We start from the raw sequence: 27,733 nt of genomic DNA on the forward strand, positions 1-27,733 counted from the left end.
CTCAGGTTGCTGGGAATCAGCTGCAATCAAAGAGGGCTGCCCGCTCCCCATTTAGACAAGGCGTGCTGCAAGTAGTACCTGCCCTGGAACAGCCCAGGGGCTCTACTAGCTGTTGGTTCCTGCCCCACTAATTCTTCTCAGGCCTCATTCACATTTTCCTAAAAAATGTGTTACCTGCCTACTTTCCAACCGTTTAAATGGTCCCTCTTTGAACCAATATTTACTGGTGTCCATAGTTATGTGAGGCACCAAATGCCAACATCATTCTGGACATTGGGGGTAGAGACGTGAGCCACACCAGCATCTGCCTCATGGAGCCTGCATCTCAGTGGCAGAAACAGACACTGAGCCATTGAATGGGAACTTCACAGGATGTCGGTGCCTATGGTGAAGGGAACAGAGCATGCTGGCCAGGGCACCTGGTTCTGTCTCATGCTGGGTGGTGAGGAAGGCCCTTGCTGTGAAGCAGAAATTTGACCAAAGATCTGAAGGCAGTGGGAGCCACCCAGTGAGGGAGTAGCACTTGTGGGTGATCTGAGGCAGGAGTATGCTTGGGAAGCTCACTGTAAGTGGGAGGACTTGCTTTGGGCAAGTTGGTCTGTCCATTTTGGGGCATGTGTTAGGGAAGATCCAAATAAAGTTCAATGGGACTTGTCTGGCTGGATGTAGGAAGAGACAGTGGGGAGTTTGGGAGTAAGCACACTCACTCTGTACATTCATGTGAACACCGGGCAGGGATTCCCAGCCCAGGGCCTCTGGGTGGAGGTCAGAGCTCTGCTGCATTAGTGATGCCAGGGACAGATGCTGTTAGGGGTGTGTACCCTTGGCTCTCTGAGGCCTTGTGTGATGGTACAATTGGCCATTCTGAGAAATTGGTCATAGCTCAGGCATGACTAAAATGCAAATTTGTTAGAAAAGGGAAACAAAGCTTGTTTTCCAAAAATTATGAATTCCATCCCTCAGAGGAAGGATCCAAGATTGGTAGGGTTCAAAGCATATACAATTTGAAGACCCTCTTTTTAAAAAGTACAAATTAGGTGCAAAATATACTTGTAGAATAAGAAAAAAATCACAAATTTTTAAGGCTGATAAATACTACAAACACAAAATTTAGAGAAAAAAATATATAATTTTTCACTTCCTTACACCTCTCAGTAGCACCTTTTATTTTCTTTTTTTGACTACATAGTGAATAAACACCTCTTCCTTTAATAGTAATTTGTTAATATTTTTCCACTTACAAGAGAAAGAAAGCTAAGCCCTTCTTCTAGGTTCACAACTCATTATAAAAAATACATGCACATTCTTAGGACAAAACCCCAAAGCCATGTGGCCACACTGCTGGGCCCTGCTGGGGCTGGCTGAGGCCCCTGACCCTCCCTGGCAAAAATACCTCCCTATGTGGCTCACACAGGGCAGCTCAAAGCCCTTGTGCACAAATGCTTTTCCAATTGCATATCTCATCCCCTCAATGTAATGTGCTCTGCTCTTTGTTTCATTATGTAAAGTATTTTACCATGAAAATGCTCTAAAAATTGTATGTCCTGTAAAAGAAAAAACAATGGAATTGTGACTTTCTTTGTGTTTAGTACCCAGATAAATATTTTATTGTTTTTGGCTAAAGTTCTTATAAATCTTATAGAGCCAAGTGTGAGTTCAAGATGCTGATTGCATATATTACTTTGGAAATGCTTGCTAAGTGCCAAGCCAGTGTTGCCATGGAGACAGGAGGTGAACGGGATTTAAAAAGGAGGTTATAGGAGAGTGGGGTTTCCTGGGTGGTAGCAGGATGGAGAGTGCATGCTGCCATGCAGAGCCTCCTGTGCAACGCCAGTGGGCCAGTCACCTCTGGGAGATTTGTCAGGTTCTGAGAGAGACCCTGACCTCTTAGATAGCCTTCAGAGTATGGAGAGCAGGCAGGGGGCAGGGGTTGCGGGTGGGCATGGCATCGATCCTGCGGGTCCTGCTGGGGAAGGTGGCTGAGAGGCAAGTCTTAGACCATGCACAGAAGTTTGCAGGAGTTAAGAGAAAGCATTGCCCATGTGATAGCTGGTCATGTGGGCAGGGCAGGGATGGTGAGAAACTGAGGCAGAGAGGAAGTCTAGGACAGTTTGAAGTCAGTGACGCACTTTGAGAGGCGCACAAGTTGGGGAGTGTGCAAGGTACTAGGAGCTATGACCTGTGCGTTTCACTGGTTCACTCACAGTGCTGGCCTGTGGTTGTTGCACACAGTGTGTAGGACCTCTAGCCATGCTCCTTCCCCCACTGGACACTCTCCTTTCCCATGGCAGCTCTTTATGTCAGTTAAGACCATCCCCAAAAGCCTCTGGTCCTTGTGTGCAGAAGCCTCTGGAGCAGGGACCAAGTACAAGTGTGGCTTACCCCTCAGAGGCACTCAGTAGTCCAGCCCCACAATTGATTTGTCTGCGTGGCCTGTACTTACATGCTCTGCATCTGAAATTCAGGTGCCCCCTGACCTTTCTTCCCCTGTCACTTTCAGGGAGAAATCAACATTTTGATCTTTGAGTCATACCCTCTGTATTAGCTCTCATGATTTTCTTCCTTCCTCCCTTCCCTTCCTTACCATATCCTTTTCCATTCTCTCTGTCCTTACACACACACACACACACACACACACACACTTCACTCATCCATTTATGCCTCTTATTTTTGGCCCTGCCATTGAAGCACTGAGCAAGATGTGTAGATGGTCTAGCAAGAGTGTACACTGCTCGGTACATAACTAGGAACTAGAAGATTCAGTGACAAGTCTCTCTAAGGAAAAAGGTTGTGTCCACCCAGAATCAGAAGAGTGCAAATCAGAGTCATGTAGTCCTTGTCCAGGATGGACCTGGCCCAGGGACACCAGAGGGCATACCTGTCACCCTTGACTATTAGAACAATACCTTCCACCAATGTCCTACCCTCTGTCTGCCTCTGCCCCAGAAGGTGAACTGGATTGCAGGTGGATGTGTTGAGTTGGAAATAGGTATGAGGAATGTTTTCCAGTGCACATGCAACTTGGTGTAAAGTAGCCATAAAAAAAGTAATCACAACATGGTGCATTTTACAGAGACAGTGAGATAGCTTATAAGAATATACATTTGTATTCCCTATGAGCAAGGAACAAATGTAAATTAGGATGAAAGATGAAGAATGAGAAAGCTATATCTTCCATTGTGTTTCACAAGATGGATACGAAATCCAGAGGAGATGATATAAGCAGTAGTCTTCAACCTTCTGTGTGGGTGGGAACACCCTGGAGGCTGGTTAAATGCACAGATTGCTGGGTCACCCCCTCCTTGACCTTTTAACTCACTAGGTTTGGGTAATGGCTAAAGAACTTGCATTTCTAACAAGTTCCCAAGTGATGTTTATGTTGCTGGTCTGAGGACCACATTGGACCCTGTTGGAGAAGCCTGTTACCTACCTAAACTAGATTAAGAACAGTAATCATCTGAGGTTTTCAGAGTTCATTGGACAGTCTCTAACCATATGTGTGCTAGAAAACTGTCATTTCTGAGGGTCCTGCAACACAACCCAAATACTGTATTATTTGACTGGTTGATATACATACCTTAATACTACTTCTATTTGTAGAAACTTAAGTGCAATAGTAGAGAAACTCAGGTCATGAAGTCCAACAGGCCCAGCCACTTAACAGCTCTGTGAAGACAACTTAATTCATCTCTGACCTCAGTTTACTCAGTGATAAAATGGGGAAACTAGTGTTTTATCTGAGATGTCGTGGGGATGAACAAAGTAATGTATATAACTCAAAGCTAGTGGTGACCAGGTATCTGTGCTTCCTACAACCACAGGTGCTTTTCTTTCTTCAGTTCTGGAAAATAGCTATTTTTCTTTAAATATTACTGTTGTTTCTTTTTTTACCATGTATTCCTTCAGAAACTTCTATTAAACATATGTTAGACTTTCTCAATTTATTCTCCACATTTTTCTAATTTTGTATTGTCTTTTCTCTGTATGCTACATTTGGTAATATCTTTAAATTCGCCTCCCATTTTATTAATTTTTGCTTCATTTATGTCTAAGTTGGTGTTAAACTCATTTACTGAATTTTTTCCCACCAATTACATGTTTGTTTCATTTCTAGCAGTTCTGTTTGTTGTTGTTGCTGTTGTTTCAAATATCCCTGAGCATTTTTGAGGATATCTTATTGCTTGCTATTTTTTGTGATTCCATCTTTTGTTTCTTTGAAGATTTCATACGTAGTTAATCCATATTCCATGCCTGATTACTACAGTGCTGAAAGTCCTTGGGAATACATATAAATCTCTATCTCCCACTCTCTTTCTCTCCCTACTCCTCTCATAACTCACATTTCCTTATATTTTTCGTGACCTTTTTGAGCTTGTTCTTGATTAATATTTATCATTGGGTATCTGGAGCATCCTACATTGAGAATGCTATTCTCCAGAGCTGAAGAGGTTATCTTCTTCACAGGCATGTGCTTAAATGTGGGAATCTGAGGTTCAGGTGTGCACCATGCTGCTGTTTCAGTACATTGTCTCTCTGTCCAGTGCTGGTACTGGTATTGGGCCATAGGCCAAACTCTCTCTCTCTCTTTTTTTTTTTTGTTCTTATTTGCCACTCACTTATCCCTGCTCAAATTTCAACTCACTTTTTGCTATATATTTAAATTTAAAAAGCAAATGCGGGTTTAGAAAATATTTTACCCTTGTTTATTCATGAATGAGACAGCATATGGCTGTCTTGAGCCTCAAATGTGACAATAAAAGCTAAATTCTTCCAGCACCTTCATGTGCTACAATCAAAGTACACCATTTTATTTGACATGTGTGGCTCTATAGCTGCAGATCAACATAAATGGTCCCAACCCATCTGAAGTAAAAAGTTCAAAGGAGTTTGTGGACTAATGTCAGTGTCAGTTCATTGGTCTGAAGCTGACAGAGAATAGTGACCTAGTTCCACCTCATGAACTAGTGCCCAGGAAGATGGAGAGAGGAATTTGTGATACAATCTTTAAAAAGGCAGGTGTGGGAATGAAGCTTATTATGACCCCAGATTTGAATCTGTATTCTGTACTGATCTGCTTTCACTATGTGTATGGAGTGCACATGTGCCTAAATTTTACTATGGTGAAAACAGTAGCACCCAGAAGTGGCATTTTCTTTTGTCTTTAGTGAATTCATTAGGGCTGGTACCTTTCCTGAGTTAGGGGACTGTCATCCTTGTATCAGCATGCACACTGTCCAGCATGCCACTCCCACAAACTGTCCCCTCCTCCCCAGCTATTCTTTTCTGTCTGCAGCAGACAGAGTTCAATGTCCTTTGACCTTGGTGGGTGGAAGCTGCCTGGAGGGTCCTACCACCTCCCAGGTCCTCACTTCCCTGCCAGTGTCTGGGCATCACCACCACACATTCTGTCCCATTCAGGAGGGTATGTGGTTCAGCCTCTCAGAATGACCACTCTCCCCACCTCACCGCTCATCACAGAGCCTAATGCTGTCCACCTTGGAGGAAGGTGACTTCCCTTTTTTCTCATCAGGAGGAGTATGCATGCCACATGACATCCAGATGTCTCAAGGCTAGTTAAGGAAAACTCACAGCCTAGCTCTAATTCAAAGCACTGAAATCCCATGCTCTGTAGTAGCAAAACACAAATCTGTATGAGCTGGACTCTTCCAAGAGAATCACTGGGAAAAAGTATTCTAGGGCTTATGTAGACATGCCTGAGGCCATTGACACTGAGGTTGGAAGGCAGCAGCCCTGAGAGACATCGAAAAGACTAGACTTCACTCATCCCTTCTCTGGGCGCCTGTGTGACAAACCTGGTGGGTATATGGGGCAGAGGGGCACTTTCCTGAGAAATGGTGAGCTAAAACAGAAAGCTGCTTTAGCTTCCAAACCATTATTTCCCATATTTTAGATTAAAAGTAGCCTAGCCCAGCCCAGGATCTGACTATAGCCAGCAAACACCTCACAGTTGCTGGCCGTTAATGTCACCAAGCCTCTGGTCTTTGCCACCTACAGCTGTTGAGCCTGTGGGTTTCCCTTCTGTGCCCTCATTTCCTGCCAGCTGCCTGGGGGGCTGTTCAGGCTGCACGTCTGCAGCCAGTCCCTGTGTCTGCCATCCTTAGAGTATGCTCACAGGGTAGTTGTCACCCCTGTTGTCCTGGGAACTAGCCAGGCTGGCTGGTGCTGCAGGATGGAGACTCCTCCAGGAGGGAGACTCTCCTCTGGGAACTGTGTATGTCTTTGCAGCAGTCACTTGTCCAAAAGCAAAGAGCACTCCATTTCCACCTGTACCACCTCTCTTTTTATACCATTTTTATTATGAAGTATAAAACACACAAAGAGTGTGTCACTTTATCTGTGCATCTTAATGAATAATTATAGAGCCAACACCACTGGAGTCAAGAAAGAAAACACCAACATCTCAGAAGGTCCCTATTCACACCCCGCCCCTGGAGGACACCACTTCCTGGGCTGTGTGTCCAACATGCCCTCACTTTCTTCTTCTTCCTGTTTTAGGGTTTTTTTTATGTTATCACCTTAAGACCTGTACACATCTGAACAAAACCACTTGCTTTTGCCTGTTTGGGAATTTTTGTATGGGGGATCCTGAGTAGATTTTATGTTCACAAAAGTCATTTTTTCTTTGTATCACTGCTATTTGTTCATTTTTTGTTCTGTAACATTCCTTTGTATGAATGTCTCACAATTTATTTACTCACTCTGAAGTCAGTAAACATTCAGGTTCAACGTTTTTGGTGATCACAGATAAAACTGCTATAAACATCCCACCTTACTTTCAGGGTTCAGAGTACACAAATTTTGTATAGCTGAGAGAGGATTGCTGACTCACAAAGGGTGAACAGATTAGAATTCAGTAGAAAATTCCAAATTGTTTTCCAAAATAGTTAGATTGATACTCCCACTGGCTATATACAGAGAATCCTGTGGCCCCCATCCTGTGGCAACACTTAATATGATAAGTCTTTTAATGTTTGCCATGTGGAACAGTATGCCATGGTTCCATTTCCCAGATTTCTAATGAAGTTACTGCAACCATGTTCCTGGGAAATCTGTGATTCTCTGCCTCAGTTTTATAATGAGAAAAAGTCAGTGAAGGCACAAGACAAGAAAGAGTGGTGGAGATAGGACACAAACCTAAAAAACAGAGTTCAGGTCCTATTTACTGTTCCACGCCTCTGAAGTCAAAGGTGTGAAGGACTGTAAATCAAGGACAGTGACATTTGGAATGGCCTGTGAACTTTATGCTTCCATTATCCTTTCATGTGTATATGCATAAATTCTTAATGGTTAGTATTAAGAATTTATACAGTTCCCTATACTTGCAAACCATCATATTTGTTTTTCACTAATGCTTATGTGTTGTAATAAATAAAATTTAAGTAGTCCCATGTTCCACATTACAAAATGGACTCAGTTCTTCCCCATATAAAAATGTTTTGCCTTTTCTGTATGGTCAGTTCTTAGTTTGATAGCGACCAACTGGCCTTCACAGGCCATGTAACCAGGAAGTGTAGCTTATGTATCAGGGTGCTGGTTACCCCTCACAGTCAAGAGGAAGGAGCTCTTGTCACGTTGTCACAGTGCAGAGGTTTCAGAGCTGGCCCCTGCTGAGGCCCAGGAGGGCCTGGGCACATCCCTCCACCCACACCAGCTGCTCTGAGCCATGAGGCATGGAGGGAACCTGTCCGTTGTGCACAGATGAGCACAACTTGAAAAGAACTTTATTTTTAAAACAAAATTCCCATCCCACACAACACAGCTCAGCTCTCCAGTCTTCAGTTAGCTTTTTGAGATGAATCTACAAGACTGAGGACAGGAAGGTATGACCATATCTATTTCCAAAGCCTGTCTCATGTGACCCTGTACTGGTGAACTCTTGCAGCTGGGAGGAGTCATCACAAATGTCCCCAAATACAGAAGTTCCTGGCAGCTTGGCATATTTGAACTCTTCCCTAAATACAGTGCATTTGGGCATTTACTGTTTGGGGCCTCAGGTCCCTCATTTTAGAAAATGCCAGGGTTGACAGCTTTTTAGGACCTCCGGGACCCACCCTTTCTCAGATCTTATGATCCAAAGGGCTCAAGTTGCTAGAAAGGGACAATGGGCTGAGGATGACTGTGACTAAGCAGCTAAATTGGAGGGGTCACACCTATTCTGTGCCTTTGCAGCACCCCCACCTGGCTTTTCCCTGTAGGTAGAAGTCCCCCTTCTTGTGCACTGTAGTGTGTGTTCCCTTTTGGTTCTTGGACTCACAGTTATCATTCCCTGGGATAAGGTGAGGGGATGTCTCCCATTGACCCCACCAGGCTATGGAATCAAACCTAGGGCAGTCAGCTCAGTCCAGCACAGCTCTGGTTTTGCCTGCCTTTCTCCAACTCTCAGTGGATGACATTTTCTTTTTTAATGACTTCATCTCACTATGTCATATGCAACAGTAGTTTAAATCCCAGCCCTGCCCCACCCCCTACAGAAGGGAGAGCAGGCCCTGGAAGTAGGAACCCTCAAACCTCTCCATCTGTGGTCCAGAAGTTCCTAGTTAAAATGCCCTTGAAACTCCCCCACCCTGCACTTCCTGGGCTGGGAAGAGGACTGGCTGGGACTCTGACTTCAGGGAAGAAAGGAGGTAAGTCAAAGAGCTCCACAGACCCCCACTCAGCCAGCTCCAGGGCCCTGTGAGTCTCAGGTGCTGGTACCCCAAGAGGTACTGCTGCCCCAGGAGAGCCTTGGCTTCTCCTGGTGCCCAGCCAGGGCTCCTTGCCCCCTGAGTTTTGGCAGCAGTCCAGCCCAGGCCATAGAATTTTCTTGTCCTGGGCTCTTGGTGTCATTGAGCTGTGACTGGGGCCTCTGGTCATGGTGGACAAAGCCCTTGACCCTGAGATGGGGACACCATGTCTAGCAGCCTGCTCAGGGTGCTTCTGGTGGGAGATGGGATCAGGAGTGATGGACTCTCCCTATCTTCCAGGATCAGGGCCAGGGACAACAATGGGTCCTATGCCTTGTGCCTGCTACATGAGGGCAAAGTGCTGCACTACCGCATCGACAAGGACAAGACAGGGAAGCTCTCCATCCCAGACGGCAAGAAGTTTGACACGCTCTGGCAGGTATGCAGCACCCTGGGAAATAAGGGCCACAGGACCCTTAGAGCCTTTTAGAGAAACCCTTCTAGGTCCCTACCTGAGACCTGCCCAACCAGAACCTGCTCTTCTATGTCTAGGTGTCACATACCAATGTCCACATTTAAGAAGTGCTGGTCTAGTCATCATGTTAGGTTAATGAGGCTCCAGAAGGTTCTGTATCTTCTCCAGGGCCAGTCAGGACTTGGAACCTCACGGTGGTGCCACTCAAGGCTGTGTTCAGAGTTCAACAGGAACCCTATACTGGGGACTAGAATACAGCCTTTAAGACAAATACACACAAAATAAAGGTGTGTTTGGCTGGGAAGAAGGGGTGGAGATGGCCAGTCATACTGTCTTTAAGCAGTGAGAGGCTGAGTTGAATATAAAATGTTGAGGGGCATTCTTGCTGCAAAATGAGTCTCCATTGAAAGTAAGACAATTTAGGAAGTAAGGCAGCACGTCCTGTGCTCCCACCATGCCTTGCATGGGACTGTTCCACTCTGCTTTGAAGTGCTTATTCTTGACCCAGCTATCAGTAACCCTGAAACAACTCACAATTTGAGAGTTGCTTTAGCAGAGTGAGCACTAAACCCATGCTCACCACTGGTTTCCATGGGGCTGTCACAGACATAAGTAGCTTATCTTCTTTTAAATCACAGGCTCTGTACAGAAATGAAACCACTGTCCATGACATTTTAGCAAAGCATCCTATATACTATAGTGGGGCAGAGACAAAGAAAACCAAGGGACTCTGCCACCCAGAAAGCAACAACTACATTGAGCTTTTGTGAGTGAGGGATGTGTGCAAACATCCACACCCGGGTCTGGCCAGGAACCTCATTTGTGGTAACAGGAGGAAAGGTCCCAACTCAAAGTCCCGTCTTTTTAAATACTGAGACCAGGGATCCTCTTTACCTTTAATGCACTTAGAGTTACTACCACATGATTTATTTTGGTTCCTAATGCTATAGTGAATAAAAGAAATGCTTCTTCTCCAAATGCTGGGTATTACAATATTATTCATATCAGTTATAACACTGACTTTGTCTTTTGGTTTGTAGCTCATTAGCATATGGCTAATTATTGACCACAGACTTTGCTTTATTTTAATGATATTGATTTGAAAGAGCATTCAGCCTATCAAATAGTCCACTGAAAATTAGAAAGATGAGTAGAGAATGCTGCCTTGAAGCACTAACTTCTCACCAAAGTCTCTTGACTCTTGTATGACGTGTTGATGGTATGCATTAAAGGCTCCAAGGCTCTTGGTTCCATCACCTGTGCAGCCATCCAGCTTCTGTCCATTGGTGGTTTTTCTCCTGGGAGTCCACTCTCAGTTTCAGAGTCTGTGTGCACCTATGGTGCCAAACATCAGTAGTTGTTGGGAAGTTCCTTCCCAAGACTTTGCCCTATGTTTACTGATTTCTCTGGCATATTGTAATATTCAGCCCTAATTAAATTCTTTGCACTGTATATTTTCTAGCCACTGTGTTTAAGAAAGAGCATCAAAAATGCTAGAAGTAACTTTCATTTTTACAGATGTGATTTCATGTGTTTTTCTCAACAGCAGTGTAAGGCACCTGTGTGCCCTAGCCCCACCTACTCTGGTGCTATTTTTTTCTGGGAGTTGGTAATTATTACAATAGCATTCCTTCCTTTGGTGCACAGGGGCTGAATCTGGCCCCTGGCCTTTTTTGTGTGTTGTCCTTGAGGAAAGTGGCTTTTATACATTAAAAGATTGTTTTAAATAAAGGACTATGTAACAGAGATGGTGTGTGGCCTGAAAAAGCCTAAAATAGCACTCTCTGGCCCTTTACAAGAGAGTTTGCAGACCTCTGTTTAAGTGGGAAATTCCTACATGTACACCCACCTCCCAGCCACCCTTGTGGGATAGATTGTCTAAAAACACAAGAATTGAAGGAGATTTTTGAATGACTCTGAAGAAGTGGATGAGAAGTCTCACCTGTTTTAGGGACTTCAATATCATTGGCCTGAGAACATACTATTGCATTTACAGAACAGGGAAAGCTTCAGGGTCCATTCTAAGTAGCAAGTTAGGGCTGATTGTGACCAAAACATTTGTTAAGAGGGTAGATCTCATGTTATATTCTAACCACAATAATTAAAAATTTGAGAAAAGAATGTTACCTGGAAGGGTAAAATATATTCATTCAACAAACATTCACACAAGTAGGTAAGTTTCGAGACTGGAAAAAGTACCAATAAGCAGACAAGGGAGGATATCAGATATGAATATTTTAGATTGTCTGAAGAGAAAATGTCTGTTATGAGAAAAATATTACATAACTTTGATAAGATATAAACAAATGTATTTGCCACTAATTTATTTTTAACATAGAAATTAGACATAATCATAGTTTTCTGGGAACCATTAGCCAAAGATGTCCATGCCTGGTGGATACAAGTTTACTTTCCAAAAAGTGACCTTTCCCCATGTCCCAAGCTCCTATGTCACCTGTGCTGCGATGTCTTTTCTCTGAAACTTTTGGGCTGAATGACTTGGTCCCTCCAAAGCCTTTGCCCATGGCACTGTAATAAGCATTTATCTGTCCCTCCAACAAGCAAGTAAGCACTTCCAGGGCAGGAAATGTGTGTTATTCACATGACTTTACCTTGTCCTCACCCAGGGCCTAGAGAAGCAGAATGTTTGTTTGATGACTAAATGCTGAGTTCACCTTTGTAATCTCACACAGATGTAGGAGAATACAAATACTGTAAATGCAACTTGCTACCTAAAAAAAAAGTGAGACAGAAACAGAGAGAGAGAGAGAGAGAGAGGCAGAGAGAGAGAGGGAGAGAGAAAAGGGGTGAGTGGAGAGTAGAGTGAGATCGTGAAGGAAAGGTGGCATGTGGACTTCTGTCCTGAGTCTGAGGGTGGGAAGAGAGACACGGGAGGGATCAGACAGACCAACAAGGAAATTATGGGTTGTCCTTCAATCACTTCTAAAGTTCAAAAGGGGAGTCAGCTGCTTCAGATAGGATTCCCTTTCCTGCCTTGTTATTTATTGCACTTTCTTACTTTCTTCTCTTTCAGCTAGTCGAACATTATTCTTATAAACCAGATGGTTTGTTAAGAGTTCTTACAGTTCCATGTCAAAAAATCGGGCCACCAGGTAAGTGACTAAGACATTGGAATCTCAGTCTTTTAGAGAACAATAATAACCTGATAATAATCAGTCCTGTTTTAGATTTGGCCTGTTGCAGTTCAGGTGAGATGAGGCCTTGTTTGTACTGATTGATTATAAGTGTCAGATTGCTCCAATTTTATATAATATCATTGATCAAAAAATTGCTGCTTACTTTAAAAAACTAGGGCTGATTGCATAGTGAGAAAGTTGAGTAAAACAATAAAAAAAGTATGCAGAAACTATACCTGCTTTTCAAGAAGCAAGATTTTATCATCACATTGATTGATCTGCTGTGGGAAGGGGGTACGTGACGGTTTTCACTGATAGAGCAGTAATCATCCCCCTTTCTCACCAGGAAATACTAATCCTGGATGTCGTCCACAACTTCCAAGTTCCCATCCAGCGGTAAGTGTTACTAGAAGTACCACTGGAGGTAAAGCAGTTGTATGTTAGTGCAATGGAAAGCATGTTTTGGCTAACAGGAGTAGTGATGATTGTTGTTTTATCAGACTTGATAAACTGGGATTGCTGATGTCAGCTAGAATCAGCCTGATTCCAGTTCCAAGCTAGCCAAGTTAACTTTTTTGGTAGGTTAAATTCTCTCCATTTGCTAAAAGTATACAAAATGACCATGAAACCCAATGTTAACTCAGGAATATGCTTCCTGGCAGATTTCGAGCTCAGTCTTGAAAACCTTGTGCGGGCACATGAGCATGATCCACATGACCTTGGTTGGTGTAATAACCAAGGTCTGGCATTATGATGTTTCAGTGATGTTTTCTGCCTGATTTGTTAGGTTACATCAACCAAGACATTAGAGGCCTTGCCCTTTCAAGGAGAGCTGGCTTGAGAGTAGCATAGCCGAGGAAGGCTAAGGAAAGGGTGGCATCAGAGAGGAGCCCTAGAAAAGTGTAGATTCAGGCACTAGGTCAGAACCCACCTCCCCTGCACTGTCAATAGGAGGTAAGAATGTGGCCCATCCATACTTCTCCATGTAGGTTTGCCCAAAGTGTGCCTGGTGCCCCTACAGAGAGAGGATCCCAGCCCTCCTCCCTCCAACAGTGATGCACTGCCGCACAGTTTTAGACTCAAAGCATGATGTGGTTTCCTGCTCCTCCTGGAGGACCTCACTGTGGACCTTCAGTTCCCATTCATGCCATCCATGAAGTGTAGCAATTACCTCTCTGTGGGCTGTGTACTCTACACTGCACCTTTTGTCTGCTAGCCCTTAAGAAAGTCTGCAGAGAGCAGAATGCACTTTCTGGCCCCATGGAGACCACAGACTGCTCAGAAGCTGTGCCCCGTGTTGAAACTGGGGTCTCTCCAGGAGCAGCACCTGTCACCAGATTGGGGGACCTGGAATTTGCTAAACTGTCAGTGAACTTTAGGATCAGTGTCTAAAATATGACACTTTTAAGGGGTCATTTTATTTTACTCTTTTCATGGCTCTTGGGCCTGTCAGCTCTACCATGTGTGTGCTTGGAGACTGATTCTTTGTTCTTGAGGATAAATCAGTGCTGAGAACTAAAAGAATATCAAGCCCTATATTTAGCCATATATCACCTAGTGGCTCCAAGAAATTAGGTTTTTTTGGAACAATTTTTTATGGACTGATGAGATATATACAGAAAAAGTAAATGCATGTGCTCTAAGTGTTTAACTCAGTGAATTCCCACAAGCACATGGGACTGTCACCTTGAACAAGTGAAAAATTGAGCAAATTATCTTTTAGTTTCTTCACAATGATTGACTTGAGTTTGTGACTTAATAATTCTCTATGGAACATGGGCCATTTAATGTAATGACTCTAGTTTTATAGCCTGTTGTGGAAAATAGTACCCAAATGCTCTTCCAGGTCCTCCTGCTCAGGTGCTCAGCTTTCCTTGAAATATTCCTAATGATCAACTGAGTCACATCAACAAAAGCTGGAGGGTCGGGCATTATGGTTATAAAGCAAGTTAAAATAGCATGTTATGTACCTAGCTTTATTTGTTTTCTGAAACATTTACTGTTCCTCTTTGCCATTATGGTTTCTAGACTTGGTCACCGGGTGGAATAATCTCAAGAATCAAATCATACTCCTTCCCAAAGCCTGGCCACAGAAAGGTGCTAAAACATCCCCTGCTTGCTGTCCCTAAGTGGTAGGACTGACCCGCACTCAGCACTTGTGCTCCGCCCACTGGCTGCCCTCCATGTGCACTGCCCTGCCCCTCCTGCTGCTCTGGCCCCATGTCTCTGCCGCATGTAGCCCTCATGGGCAGCCCACCTGGGCACGCACTGTGCTTTCCATGTGGGTCCTGGACACTTTGCTGCAAAGTCCATCACTATGCACATGCTATCTCCGCTGACATGTGTGCTTGAAAGTCATCTCAGTCAGCATGATAAGTGGGAACTGATTCTCATGTTGGAAAATCTTTTCCAAATGAGCCAAGTTACTTTAGAGTTGCCAGAATTGTGTGTTGCAGTGTTATGGTAACTGATGGCATAAATCACGTGTTGGTGGATGAAACACCAAGGTTTTATGAGTACTGTGCAGTGAAGGCCTAAGTGTGTATATTGTCTAAAGTGCTTCAATAACATCATTATGGCTGTAAATTTCCAACACAGAACTTTAAATATAACATATATAAAGATGGGATGGGATTGTAGGATTAGAAATACCAGTTTTGTTTATGAGGCAGTAAAATTTTGCTGACATGGAGGAGGTGAAACAAAAAATGGCAGAAGCACTAAAAGGCATCAAAACTGATGAATTCAAAACCTGTTTTGAGCAGTGGAAAAAAATGTCTTCATATGTGTATTGCATCAAATGGAGAGTACTTTGAAGGTGACTAAAGTTTAAACATGTAAAAATACATACACAATTTTTAATAAATAAATTCTGGGTATTTTGGGATTCTTGCTCATAAAAGCATAAAAGCCCTGAGATCTTGTTTAGTAAAAATGTTCCAAGAGGGCATTCATACTCAAGACATTCTCAGTATTTTTGGCCATAGGACATAGGTCATACAGAAGTTAATTTAAGGTGGTGTTTGAGGGGAAAGTTATGTGGTGAACCTGAATAATAATTTTATTTTAATGTTGCAGTCCCAGTCAGTGTGGATCAGCCCACAGAAGGGTCACTTCTGGGGCTGACAGTGAGGGCTACCCATAAGGGGGCCGCATGTTAGGAGTAGGGGACCAGGTTGTCAAGGGGATACATTCTCTATGTCAATGTTCCTTTTGCTCCACAATTTGATATTTGTTTCAAGATCAGGGCCAGGAGGCGACTGAGACTTTAAACTTAGAAAAGTCCACATTCCCCATGATCCCAGGCAAACTCAACTGCTGCCACCTCTGGCCCACCTGGCCATGGCCTCGTGTCAGCATTCGCCCCTTGACTGGGAGAGGGTTCCACTCGGTGCCAGGATGGCACCTGATAGGACTATAATCCAGTAGGAAATAGGCCAGATGGTGCCCCATCAACTAAGGTGATTAAAAGTGTATTCTGATTTAGGGTACTATTCTGTTATAAATCATCCTTTCAAGGTTATATTTACAAATTCAGTTCACATTAGTGACTTTCCACCATGGTGTGGCAGTCAAACCCAAGATACTAGAGTTCTTAATCAAATGCTGTTTTGATAAAGCTTCACAGAATGACACAGGGAAGAACACACAGTGTGACTGGTGGCCCATCAGCAGCCCCAAAACCCCTTGCTCCCCCAGCTTCCTTGACCACTCCATTCACAGGGTCTGCTTGGCAGCCAGAGAGAAGCCCACTGTGGACGAGGGTCACACCTCCAGTTAGTACCCTTGTTTATTCATCATGCTCTTTATAATGACCCAAAGCCTGTATACCAATGCTCCCTAGCTCAGGTGCAGTCCAGAGGTGAGCAGTTTCACTGTGAACAAAGTAAGCACAACATTCCACATTTATCTTAATTCTGTGATTTGCAGGTGTATCTTCATTCAGAGTTCAACTAGGGGAGTGTGACTAGTCGAAGATTTATGCATAAAACAGACATGCCCTCCCACATACATACAGGTACATATATAATACACATGTACATGCATAACAATTTTTCTCACATGTATATGTGTAATATATGCATATACACCAGCACACACATATATAGATTTAACACAAGGACTTACCTACACAGTTGCAGGGGCTAGATAAGCAGGCCATGAGGAAGAGACAATCAGTACAGGATGGGACCCCTCAAGAACAACTGAAGTGTCACCCACATCCCAGGGTCGGCTGTGCACCTCCCTGCCTTTTTCTCTCTCAGAAAGGTGCAGGTCTCTTCTAAGGACTCTTGACTGGGTAAGCCAGGCCCACCCAAAATAATCAACTAATTTAAATCAACTACTTAGGAATTTTAATTACATCTAAAAAATCTCTTGCCAGCAATGCCAAGATCATGGTTTGATGCAAAAATGGAGGACTTCAGCTCAGGCTAGCCAGGTTGACATATGAAGAAGCTGGGATTGTGAGGAGACAAGCCCTTCTCCCACCCCAATCACTGCCCCAGGCAGGCCGAGGCTAGCTCATGTTACTCGCATTGGCCAAAGTAAAATCTAGCAAGTGAGTTGTAATAGGTCTTTAGAGTAAAGGACAACATGTCTAAAGAAAGTTGAAGAAAATATTAGTAAGGCTACATAAAAATAAGGATCATGGATAAGAATCATAACATCAGCAAAACAAATAATAAACTGGGAGTATTTGTAATAATGATACATGTAAGATTACTATATTTAATATATAAAAGAGTCTAAAATCAAAAGTTTTAACTATTTAACAGGGCATTGGACAGAGAATGTCACTAGGTCGATTATAGTAAAACAAATATAAATAGCCCTTAAACATAGGTAAAGATGTTCCATTTTCTAATAAGATATGCAAGTTAAAACTGTGGTGCTCTGTTAAGCCCACCTGTGAAACTGAACCCAAATAAAACAGTGCGGTAACACAAAGGGCAGCAGAGTTGTGGTGATAAGCACGTCCACACTTTGTTGAAATGTGGAAATGATGCTGTCTCTCAGAAGGGTATTTTCACAACACCCATGTAAATTAAAAACACATATAACTTAAAAGCAATTTTATTTCTAAGTATTTGTATACATATTCTTGCATTTATGTGTAATCATGTATATATATATGAAGTTTTTTATTCCAGCTTTGTATAATTAACAATGTCTGGAAATAATTTAAAAGTGTATCAATGAAAAATAAATGAAGTTATTTACAATAAAATGAATACTGTGGGAGGCAGCCGAGATCTAAAATTGTTTTCAAAATCCAGTGTTAATTGCAGATAGCAGTGTCATACACATATATTTGTGCTGATATAGTATAGAATATTCTGAGAGAATGCAGAAAATACTGGTAACAGTAGTTGCCTAGGGAGTAGCCAACAGGGGTGTCAAGGAGACCCACTTTTCATTGCAAAACCTATTGTGCCTTTTTAAATTTGCACCTATTAAAATTATGTAATCAATTTTTAAAAGAATTAAAAATTAGTAATTACTCTGATTAATACTGTGAAAATACTTTTCTGGCAAAATGAGGGGTTATTTATAACAACTTTGAAGTATGAATTGAATTTTCATAGATGCCAAAAATATCAATAGTTAATAAATAAAAGAATTGTGTGATTTCAGCTATAGATTGAAAGTATTTTAATTGCTCATCAGAAATATGTTAGAACTAATATTTACGTTTCCACAAGTAGAAGGGGATTTTCCATTTTTTAACCAGTTGTGAGAAAAGACTACTGGGAATTATGTCAAATATTCTACCTATTTAGCTAAGTTATAAATAATACACATGTACTTCTATAAGTACGTATGTACTTATTCCACATGTATACACATTATTTCTATAAATGGCTTTCTTGAATTTGTTAGTTTGATCAATATAAATAGTTTTTAATAATTTAGAAACAAAAAAGTACATGTTAAGGCTTGAATTGAATCTAGCACGTGGGTAGTTAATGAAAAGTACATTTTATTTCAAAATGATTATTAATCAAATAATTTTAAAGCTTATAATACCAACTTAAAGGAGGGTGTATTTTAAACTTTTCTTTAGATATTAGTAACATTTCAATACTTAAAAATATAACTGAATTTAACTAAAGAACACAAGCATGATTTACCATCTCCCTGCCCCACCACACACTTACTTTAAGGACTGATAGCACTTAACTTAATAAAATCCCTCTTATTAATACTGGAATATTTTTGTTTGCTACTACAAATACATACACCTATTCTTCTGTTAAGGTAGATTGGCAGAGTTTGAACAGAATCCTTAAAGAATTAAGGACAGTGTTTGAGTTCCACATTTCAAATGCATATTCTCTGAGACACAGCATTTACATTTTAACCTAGTTGTGGAAATGTGTTCCAGAATTACACAGTAAAATCCATTTTTCATGTTTTATTCCAACATATACATTGATGATTGGAGTATTTTAAGACATTTAAATGTACAATTCACTAGGGTTCAGCTGGGAGAGAGGAAGACAGAAAAAGTTGTTCGTAAGTCATACAAGTTTGGTAATGCCAAAGCAGTGAGCCAGACCCTTGAGGAAATGTGTTTTTATATCATTACAAAAGTCAAGATTGTATATCTTTGCTTCTTAGGTGAGGGAAAATTAACTCTGAAGGTCAAGTGTTTATCTTCGTGGCTCTGAAGGAATCCCCATATTACTCCATGCCTTGGCCAAGGCAAGGCTGCCCTCAACTGCAGGGCCTCATTCCCCTTTGGGGCCACAGGCGTTCCACCAGAAACCAGAGCTGTGTCAGTTTATGGCAGCCAGCATTTCTGAAACCTACTGGTTCTTTTTTCCACTGCAATTTTAGCAAGTATGCCTTTACCTCTATTAGTGCTATTGCCTGATTAAAAAATGTCTTTTGAAAAGTCTAAAAATTAAGGTCTAGAAATGGACATTCCTAGGACATGCGCAATATTCTCATATCAGGAAACTCTGAGTCAGCCTGTCAGCTCCATAAAAGCAGTATGTTTTTTCTCTTGTGTTCACTTTTGAATCCCCACTTCTTAAAGTAGGCACTTAAATATTTGTCAAATACATTTTCTACTTGAAGTTGACCCTGGAAAAGAAGAGATTGGGAATTATAACTTATAACCTAACCTAATTTTTATTTTGTTGTTGTGGAGTGATCTGTTTTTACCAGAATTTATAAAACTTAAAAGTCACAACTTGTTCTTTCCAAGGTAGAAAGCTAAGGTAGCTAGTGCCATCTAGTGGTATCCTGCCAATTTAACTTCTGTTTTGAGTATTAGCAAAAATAGGGGAAAAAAGCAATTGTCAACATTCATTCATGCCTTGTGCTCAAAGCAGAAAAGGTGATACTATTGATTAGGGAAAAATAAATCATCAAATAAAAAACAGACTGAATGACTAGTGGTGTAGTAAAACAACCATATGCTTTTTATTAAATTAAAATTTCATTAAAAATACTAATCAGTACTGTTATAATTTACCATTATGCCTCAGATCTCATTCTTCATAAAGTCCTCAATTCTTCTTCCCCCTGAACATTTTGATTTGAGAATGTTTTTGTTGTTGCTTCTGTTCTCCTAAGTGACATATTCATCCAGTACTTCCAGAAAGATGAAACGTGCTTTCTGCATTTTCATCTTCACCATGAAGTCACCAGTGCCCTTTTAACTGACACAACAGGAAACCTCCTGTGTATTCCATGGAACGTCCTCCCAAGCATAACACCATCCTCTGTCCTGGTGCAGGCAGGAGCAAGGGGTCCAGGTGGCAAGCTGAAGTGGTCATTGAGGGCATTGTGGGGCTCAGCCAGGCTCTGAAGGCTGTAACCATGTGGTGGTCTGTGCGGGCAGCGCTAAAATGAAGCCCTGAACCACCTCGGGTGAAAACATGTCCCCAGCTTCCACAGGGAACCCCCAACCCATTTCTTGTCCATAGTCCACACAGACTGGGATGCACACTCCCCCTCCCACCCAAGTATGCATTACTCTGTCCAGGACAAATTTGCTGTGTTTATCACTACACATTCTTAGTCCTGTGGCCCTCGTATAGTTTCCAGTACCTTTTTTACACCCCACCTCTGTTTTAAAGTTCTTCACAGGAGTCATATGTCAGATAATTGCATTCTGGCTTAATTGTAACAGCTTTTATGAAGTCCTCCTGCCCTGGAGAACATTCTCTCTCAGGATGGAGAGGCAACAGCCCCAGGATATGATCTTAAGTAGGTAGAGGGCAGGAGGGGTTAAAGTGAGGGGAAGGGGTACTGGGTTTGTGTCCTGGTATCCTGAAGTTTTGTCTATGCATCTCATAACTTACCTACCTGCAGGGAAAATTAGAGAAGTTGAAATGATAGAATGTGAACCAAAAAGAGGCTTTTTTTAAATTTGCAAACTATTTCTATCTTGGAGTTTGATTGAAGGAGGGAACCAAGCAAAGGTGGGAATGGAGAGCCTTGGGAACTGCTAGTTTCTCATAGGACATTTCTGCCGACAGAGGGTGATTATATAACAAGCGAGACATGAACTCGCAGCACATCCAATAGTCCCATGATCATATGAAAGTTTCTGAAAGAGGTAGATTGTCATTTGGAATTATGCATGCCTGTTTCCCTCTGTTAGCATAAAGACTTGAAAGAGAATTAAATCACATGAGTTTACACTTCACATCTCCCAGCTTCATTAATCCTTCATATGTCTGTTTGGCACATTTTTATTAAGCATGAGCAGTGGGCCTCACAAAGCTATAATGCCGTGAATGAATTACTGTGCCCCTGGAACTTAGGTTTCATTTTCACACTTGATCTATCATAGCTACGTCTATAAACAGTTCATTTAGAAGGCTGAGATAGTCGTGAGAAAAATGGATCCAGTGGCATCCTATTGACACATGAAAGTAAGTGTCCTTTAGCCACATCAGACAGGCCTTTGTCACTGTTAGCAGTGGCTCTGTAGTGCACAGTAGACAGCATGAAGAAAGAAGCCAGGTTTAGGAGACAAAGGCCAGGTGGTGGCTGTGGCACACTGTGACATCATTATTGTACCTTTGGTTCCTGGTACTGTGCTATCAGGAAGGCAGTCAGGGATACCAGTGTGTGCCGGGAGATAAGTGACTGTGTATAATTCAGCTTAGTGTCTGTTTCTTTAAACAACTCCAAAATCTGGCAGTATCTCATTTCTTTGTGGCCACTGCTTGGGCAGTAATAAGGTCAATGGATACATAAAATTTATACTCAACTCACACCAAAAACAAATGTTTCGAATTGTGGTTCTCCTATGAGACAAATTTAATAGCAATGCCCTTGTGGGGTGGGTAAGGCTAACTTGAGATACAGACTTTCAAAGGGGAAAGGCTATAGGAATATCAAGATTAGATTTACCCCCCATGATTTCATGATGCAAATTGATGCCAGTAGTAACAGCCAGCAAAGCTTTGCTTTGATACATTTCAGTTACCTGCTCTGGGTACAGGAAGAATTACTTTTCTCAGGTTAGCAAGAGGCTTTCACCTCACAGAGTCCTTGATGATGATGATGACGATGATGATGATTACTGAGTATCCAGTGCTATCCTCTGGCATCACCCAAATGTCGCTAGATCTTCACAGAAGCTAAAGGCAGAGGCCAAAGTTCCAGCTGCATAGACACTTTGGAATTAGGGAGTGGGTAGAGCAACTGGTGGGTATTTCATGTTTGTTTTGAAATAACCTCCATATAGTATAGTTGAAAGAGTTAATGGGGGAAAATGAATCCAAGGGGATAAAGAATACCTGTGGTGTGTTTTGGGAGGTACAGATAGGATTTGAAAGAGCTGTAACAGGGAAGGAATTCTGCCTGAACAATTGGGTGACTCCTCCCAGCAGCATCTGAGACCCTGACAGGCCCTGCAAGTTACAGGGATTGTGAGCAGCATGGGGCCCTCACAGGATCTAAGCAGTTGCCTGAAGAATGAGATAAGCCACATTGTTTTTTTCCTGTTTTCTTTCTGATTCCTCCTTTTGTCTTCCCTGCATATGTTAAATGTGATTACTTGAAAATAAAAATAATTATATCAACTCAACAGAGTATCAATGAAGAAAGGTGACATATTATTTGTGTGCTTCAGGGCACCTCATCTCAGGGGACCCGGCCAGAGAGCTCCGTGACGTTCAACCCCTATGAGCCAGACCGAGGCTCAGAAAGAGGTGAGAGATGCCCTTTCAGTCACCATTTACTGCTGGATGAAGCAGTCTGCACAACATCCCTCACAATGAATTGTCCACATTGAAAGTGTTCTTCAGTGCTGCTTCTTCAGAACTCATGTCTTGCAGTACAGTACTGCTCAAAATTCACATTTTTGATACTATGTTCTTGCAAAGATGTTTGTGTGCACTAATACATTTCAGCTGAGTGCAGTAATGGGTGGCTGGGAGAATCAGAACAGACATCTGAGCTGTTGGAACTGTAGACATGTTTAGGGAATTGTGGTTGTACCAGGCCACAGAGGCTGCAGCTCAGGGTGACTTCCCAAAGTAAACTCGGTAGCCCTCCACTGGACTTGTTATCAGAAGCGAAACTTCTAGATGACCTTCCTGGGTTCTCTAGGTGACCCCAGATCATTTTTTATTGGTGACTTGGTCTGTCCATTGCTATAAAACCCACCCCAATACTTAGTAGCTTAAAACATCAGCAGTCATTTAATTGATCTCTCCTTATCTGGTGCAGGTCAGGGATTTGGGCAAGGCTCAGTTGGGTGGTTGTGGTTCAAGACCTCTTGCATTCAGATTGGGCCAGCAGGGGTGGAGGCCATGGTGAGGCCAGGGGCCTGGGATTGGCTTGCATCTGTCCCTCTCCATTTAGTGTTGGGGCCTCTCAGCCTGGTCTTTCCATATGACTTGGGCTGTCTCACAGCACAGAAGGTGCCAAGGCAGTTGGATACCTTGTATGACATCTGAAGCTTCAAGAGTCAGTTTCTAGAAAATAAACCTTTTATCACCTCTCCTGAACATGTCATCAACATCACTTCTGATAGGCTCTATTAGTTGACAGAGTTACAAAACCCACTAAGGCAAGGTGACGTAGACTACACCTCTCAATGGAAGGAAAGTCAAAATTTTCAGACACAGTAAAAGTCACCACAGCCTGTGAGGAGGGCCCATCTGTCTTTGCCTCTGGCATGAAAGACCCTTTCTTAATAAATGTTAATGCAAGAATGAGAGTCACGTACAGTGGGCATGAGGGGCTTTTTACTGCCCCCCTGCAAACTGGGTGAGACCATACCTAGAGTACTCACTGGCACTCTAACTACACAAAGTGGCCAAGATCTTGAAAGGGAAGCTGTGACCACACAGAGGTAGGAGTGGTAGATGCTGGGGTTTGAACTAGAGATCCAGTGCCAGGATTGTGTGTTTCTTGAATTCATTGCAGAAGCCCACAGAGAAGCCTTGCCCATGGACACAGCAGTATATGAAAGCCCCTATGCAGACCCTGAGGAGATCAGGCCGAAGGAGGTCTACCTAGACCGGAACCTGCTGACCCTGGAGGACAAAGAACTAGGCTCTGGTAACTTTGGCACTGTGAAGAAGGGCTATTACCAAATGAAAAAGTAAGTTAAAGTTTTGCACCATCACACCACACTTATTCTCATGTGAGCTGACATGCTGGAAATATGCATATATTAACTTCACTTAATCCCAAACACAAAATGTAACCCACCATAGCTAAATCTGTTTTTTTTTATTTTAATCATTGTTCAAATACAGTTTTCTCCCTTTTACTCCCATTCTACCCCTCCCACCCATCCCTCCCCACTTCCCTCCCATTACCACCCTCCCCTTAGTTTTTGTCCATTTGTCCTTTGAATTTGTTCCTGTAAACCCTTCCCATTTTCCCCTGAAATTTCCTCTTCTCTCCCCTCTGGTCACTGTCAGTCTGTCCCCTATTTCAGTGTCTTTGGTTATATTTTACTTGTTTCTTTGTTTTGTTGATTAGGTTCCTGTTAAAGGTGAGATCATATGGTATCTGTCTTTCACTGCCTGGCTTATTTCACTTAGCATAAAGCTTTCCAGCTCCCTCTATGCTGTTGCAAAGGGAAGGAGCTCCTTCTTTCTTTCTGCTGCATAGAATTCCATTGTATAAATGTACCGTAGTTTTTTGATCCATTCATTTACTGATGGGCATCTAGGTTGCTTCCAGCATCTAGCTATTGTAAATTGTGCTGCTATGAACATCAGGGTGCAAAGGTTCTTTTGTATTGGTGTTTTAGTGTTCTTAGGATATAGTCCCAGCAGTGGACTTGCTGGGTCAAAGGGCAGATCCATTTTTAGTTTTCTGAGGAAGTTCCATACTGTTTTCCATAGTGGTTGTACCAGTCTGCAGTCCCATCAACAGTGCACTGGGGTCCCCTTTTCTCCACATCCTCTCCAACACTTGTTGTTTGTTGCTTTGTTTATGGTGGTCATTCTGACTGGTGTAAAGTGGTATCTCATTGTAGTTTGAATTTGCATCTCTCTGATAGCTAGCAATATTGAACACTGTTTCATGTGTCTCTGGATCCTCTGTATGTCCTCCTTGGAGAAGTGTCTGTTCAAGTCCTTTGCCCATTTTTTAATTGGGTTGCTGGTCTTCTTAAAGTGAAGTCATATAAGTTCTTTATATATTTTGGAGATTAAACCTTTGTCTGAGGTATCATTGGCAAATATGTTTTCCCATACAGTTGGTTCTCTTTTTATTTTGATACTGTTTTCTTTAGCCATGCAGAAGGTTTTAATTTTGATGAGGTCCCATTTGTTTATTCTTTCCTTTATGTCCTTTGCTCTAGGGGACATGTCAATAAAAAAGTTTCTGCATGAAATATCTGAGATTTTCCTACCTACATTCTTCTCTAGGACTTTAATGGTGTCACAGTTTATATTTAAGTCTATTATCCATCTTAAATTTATTTTTGTATAAGGTTTAAGTTGGTGCTCTAATTTCATTTTTTTGCATATAGCTGTCCAGTTCTCCCAACAAATGTGTTGAAGAGGTTATTTTTTACTCCATTTTATGTTGCTGCCCCTTTGTCAAATATTAATTGACCGTAGAGACTTGGGTTTATTTCTGGGTTCTCTGTTCTGTTCCATTGGTCCATGCGCCTGTTTTTATGCCAGTACAAGGCTGTTTTGATTACAGTGGCCTTGTAGTATAGCTTAATGTCAGGTATTGTGATCCCTCCCACTTTACTGTTCTTTCTCAAAATTGCAGCAGCTCTTTGGGGTCATTTATGGTTCCCTATGAATTTTTGAAGTGTTTGTTCTATGTTTGTGAAATAAGCGTTTGGTACTTTAATAGGCATTGCGTTGAAAGTGTAAAATGCCTTGGGTAGTATGGACATTTGGATGATACTAATTCTTCCAATCCATGAACACAGTATATGTTTCCATTTGTTTGTGTCTTCATTGATTTCTTTCCTCAGTGTTATGTAGTTTTCTGAATATAGGTCTTTTACCTCTTTGGTTAGGTTTATTCCTAGGTATTCTATTTTTCTTTTTGCTATTTCAAATGGGATTTTTTTTTTATTTCTGTTTCCGCTGTTTCATTGTTGGTGTACAGAAATGCCTTTGATTTCTGGATATTGACTTTGTATCCTGCTGTTTTGCCAAATTTATTTATTAGGTCAAGCAGTTTTTTGGTACAATCTATGGGATTTTCTATGTACACTATCATGTTATCTGCAAACAGTGACAGTTTTGTTTCTTCCTTTCCGAGTTGGATGCCTTTTATTTCTTTTTCTTGTCTGATCGCTGTGGCTAAAATTTCCAGTACTATATTGAATAGAAGTGGTGAAAGTGAACAGCCTTGTCTTATTCCTGATCTTAGTGGAAAAGATTTTAATTTTTGCCTATTGAGTATGATGTTGGCTGTAGGTCTCTCATATATGGCCTTTATTATGCTGAGGAATGCTCCCTCTATTCCCACTTTGCAGAGTGTTTTTATCATAAATGGGTGCTGTGCCTTATCAAATGCTTTTTCTGCATCTATTGATATGATCATGTGATTTTTGTCTTTGCTTTTGTTTATGGGATGTATTACATTTACTGATTTGCGAATATTGTACCATCCTTGCATCCCTGGAATGAATCCCACTTGGTGATGGTGTATGCTCTTTTTAATGTATAGTTGGATGTGGTTTGCCAGTATTTTGTTGAGGATTTTAGCGCCAATGTTCATCAGCGATATTGGCCTGAAGTTTTCTTTCTTTGTTGTGTCTTTATCTGGTTTTGGAATTAGGATGATGTTGGCCTCATAAAAAGAGTTTGGGAGGGAGTCTTCCATCTTTTTGGGTTTTTTGGAATACACTGTGAAGGATAGGGGTTAGCTCTTCCTTAAATGCTTTGTAAAATTCTGTGAAAACATCTGGTCCAGGGCTTTTGTGTGTTGGGAGTTTTTTGATTACTGCTTCAATTTCTTTTGCTGTTATTGGTCTGTTCAGGCTTTCTACTTCTTCTTCATTGAGTTTTGAAGATTATATTTTTCTAGAAATTTGTCCATTTTACCTAGGTTTTCAAATTTCTTGGCATACAGTTCTTTGTAGTAATTTCTTGCAATCCTTTGTATTTCTGTGGTATCTGTTGTAATCTCTCCTCTTTCATTCCTGATTGTGTTTATTTGGGTCTTCTCTCTTTTTTTCTTGATGAGTCTGCTTAAAGGCTTGTCAATTTTGTTTATCTTTTGAAAGAACTAGCTCCTGGATTCACTGATCCTTAAAATTGTGCTTTTAGTCTCTATGTCATTTAATTCTGCTCTGATCTTGGTTATTTCCACCCTTCTACTTGCTCTGGGCTACCTTTGTTGTTGTTCCTTGAGTTCTTTTTGGCATAGGGTTAGGTTGTTTATTTTAAATATTTCTGTGTTTTTTAGGTATGCCTGTATCGCTATGAAATTCCCTCTCAGGAATGCCTTCGCTGTGTCCCATAAGTTTTGGGTTGTTGTGAGTTCATTTTCATTTGTTTCCAGAAAACTTTTGATTCTTCCCTAATTTCATTCTTGACCCATTCATTGTTTAATAGCATACTATTTAATCTCATGATTTTGAGTGTTTTGTGTTTTTTTCCTTGGTGTTGGTTTCTACTTTCAGTCCCTTGTGATCCAAGAAAATGCTTGGTATGATTTCAGTTTTCTTGAAATTGTTGAGGCTTGTTTTGTGTCCTATCATGTGGTCTATCTTTTAAAATGTTCCATGTACATTTTAAAAGAATGTGTATTTAGCTTCTTTGGGATGGAGGCCTCTGTATATATCAGTTAAGTCCATTTCATCTAGGGTATTGTTCAATGCCACAATATGCTTGCTGATATTTTGTTTGGAAAATCTGTCCATTTTTGACAGTGGGGTGTTAAAATCCCCCACTATAATTGTGTTGTTGTCAACACCTTTCTTGAAGTCCTCTAAGATTTTCTTTATGTATTTGGGTGCTCCTATGTTG

At 41.6% G+C, this 27,733-nt stretch overlaps 1 protein-coding gene across 5 annotated transcripts in view; it reads left to right on the top strand.

Annotated features, from left to right (window-relative positions):
• Nucleotides 1-27,733, top strand: part of SYK (spleen associated tyrosine kinase) — a 90,687-nt gene that overhangs the window by 39,841 nt on the left and 23,113 nt on the right. For 4 of the 5 annotated variants that reach the window (XM_045833856.1, XM_045833858.1, XM_045833859.1 and 1 more), the window contains 6 exons: nt 8,985-9,123; nt 12,194-12,272; nt 12,643-12,692; nt 14,325-14,393; nt 22,399-22,477; nt 23,700-23,877. In XM_045833856.1, the coding sequence (XP_045689812.1) occupies nt 8,985-9,123; nt 12,194-12,272; nt 12,643-12,692; nt 14,325-14,393; nt 22,399-22,477; nt 23,700-23,877 (594 nt within the window). The remainder of the gene's footprint in view (nt 1-8,984; nt 9,124-12,193; nt 12,273-12,642; nt 12,693-14,324; nt 14,394-22,398; nt 22,478-23,699; nt 23,878-27,733) is intronic. The other variant, XM_045833860.1, reaches the window with a different exon arrangement.

This window comes from Phyllostomus hastatus, unplaced genomic scaffold, assembly GCF_019186645.2.
Source record: "Phyllostomus hastatus isolate PE091 unplaced genomic scaffold, TTU_PhHast_1.1 phas_contig_195, whole genome shotgun sequence".
In the NCBI taxonomy this organism is placed as follows: domain Eukaryota; kingdom Metazoa; phylum Chordata; class Mammalia; order Chiroptera; family Phyllostomidae; genus Phyllostomus; species Phyllostomus hastatus.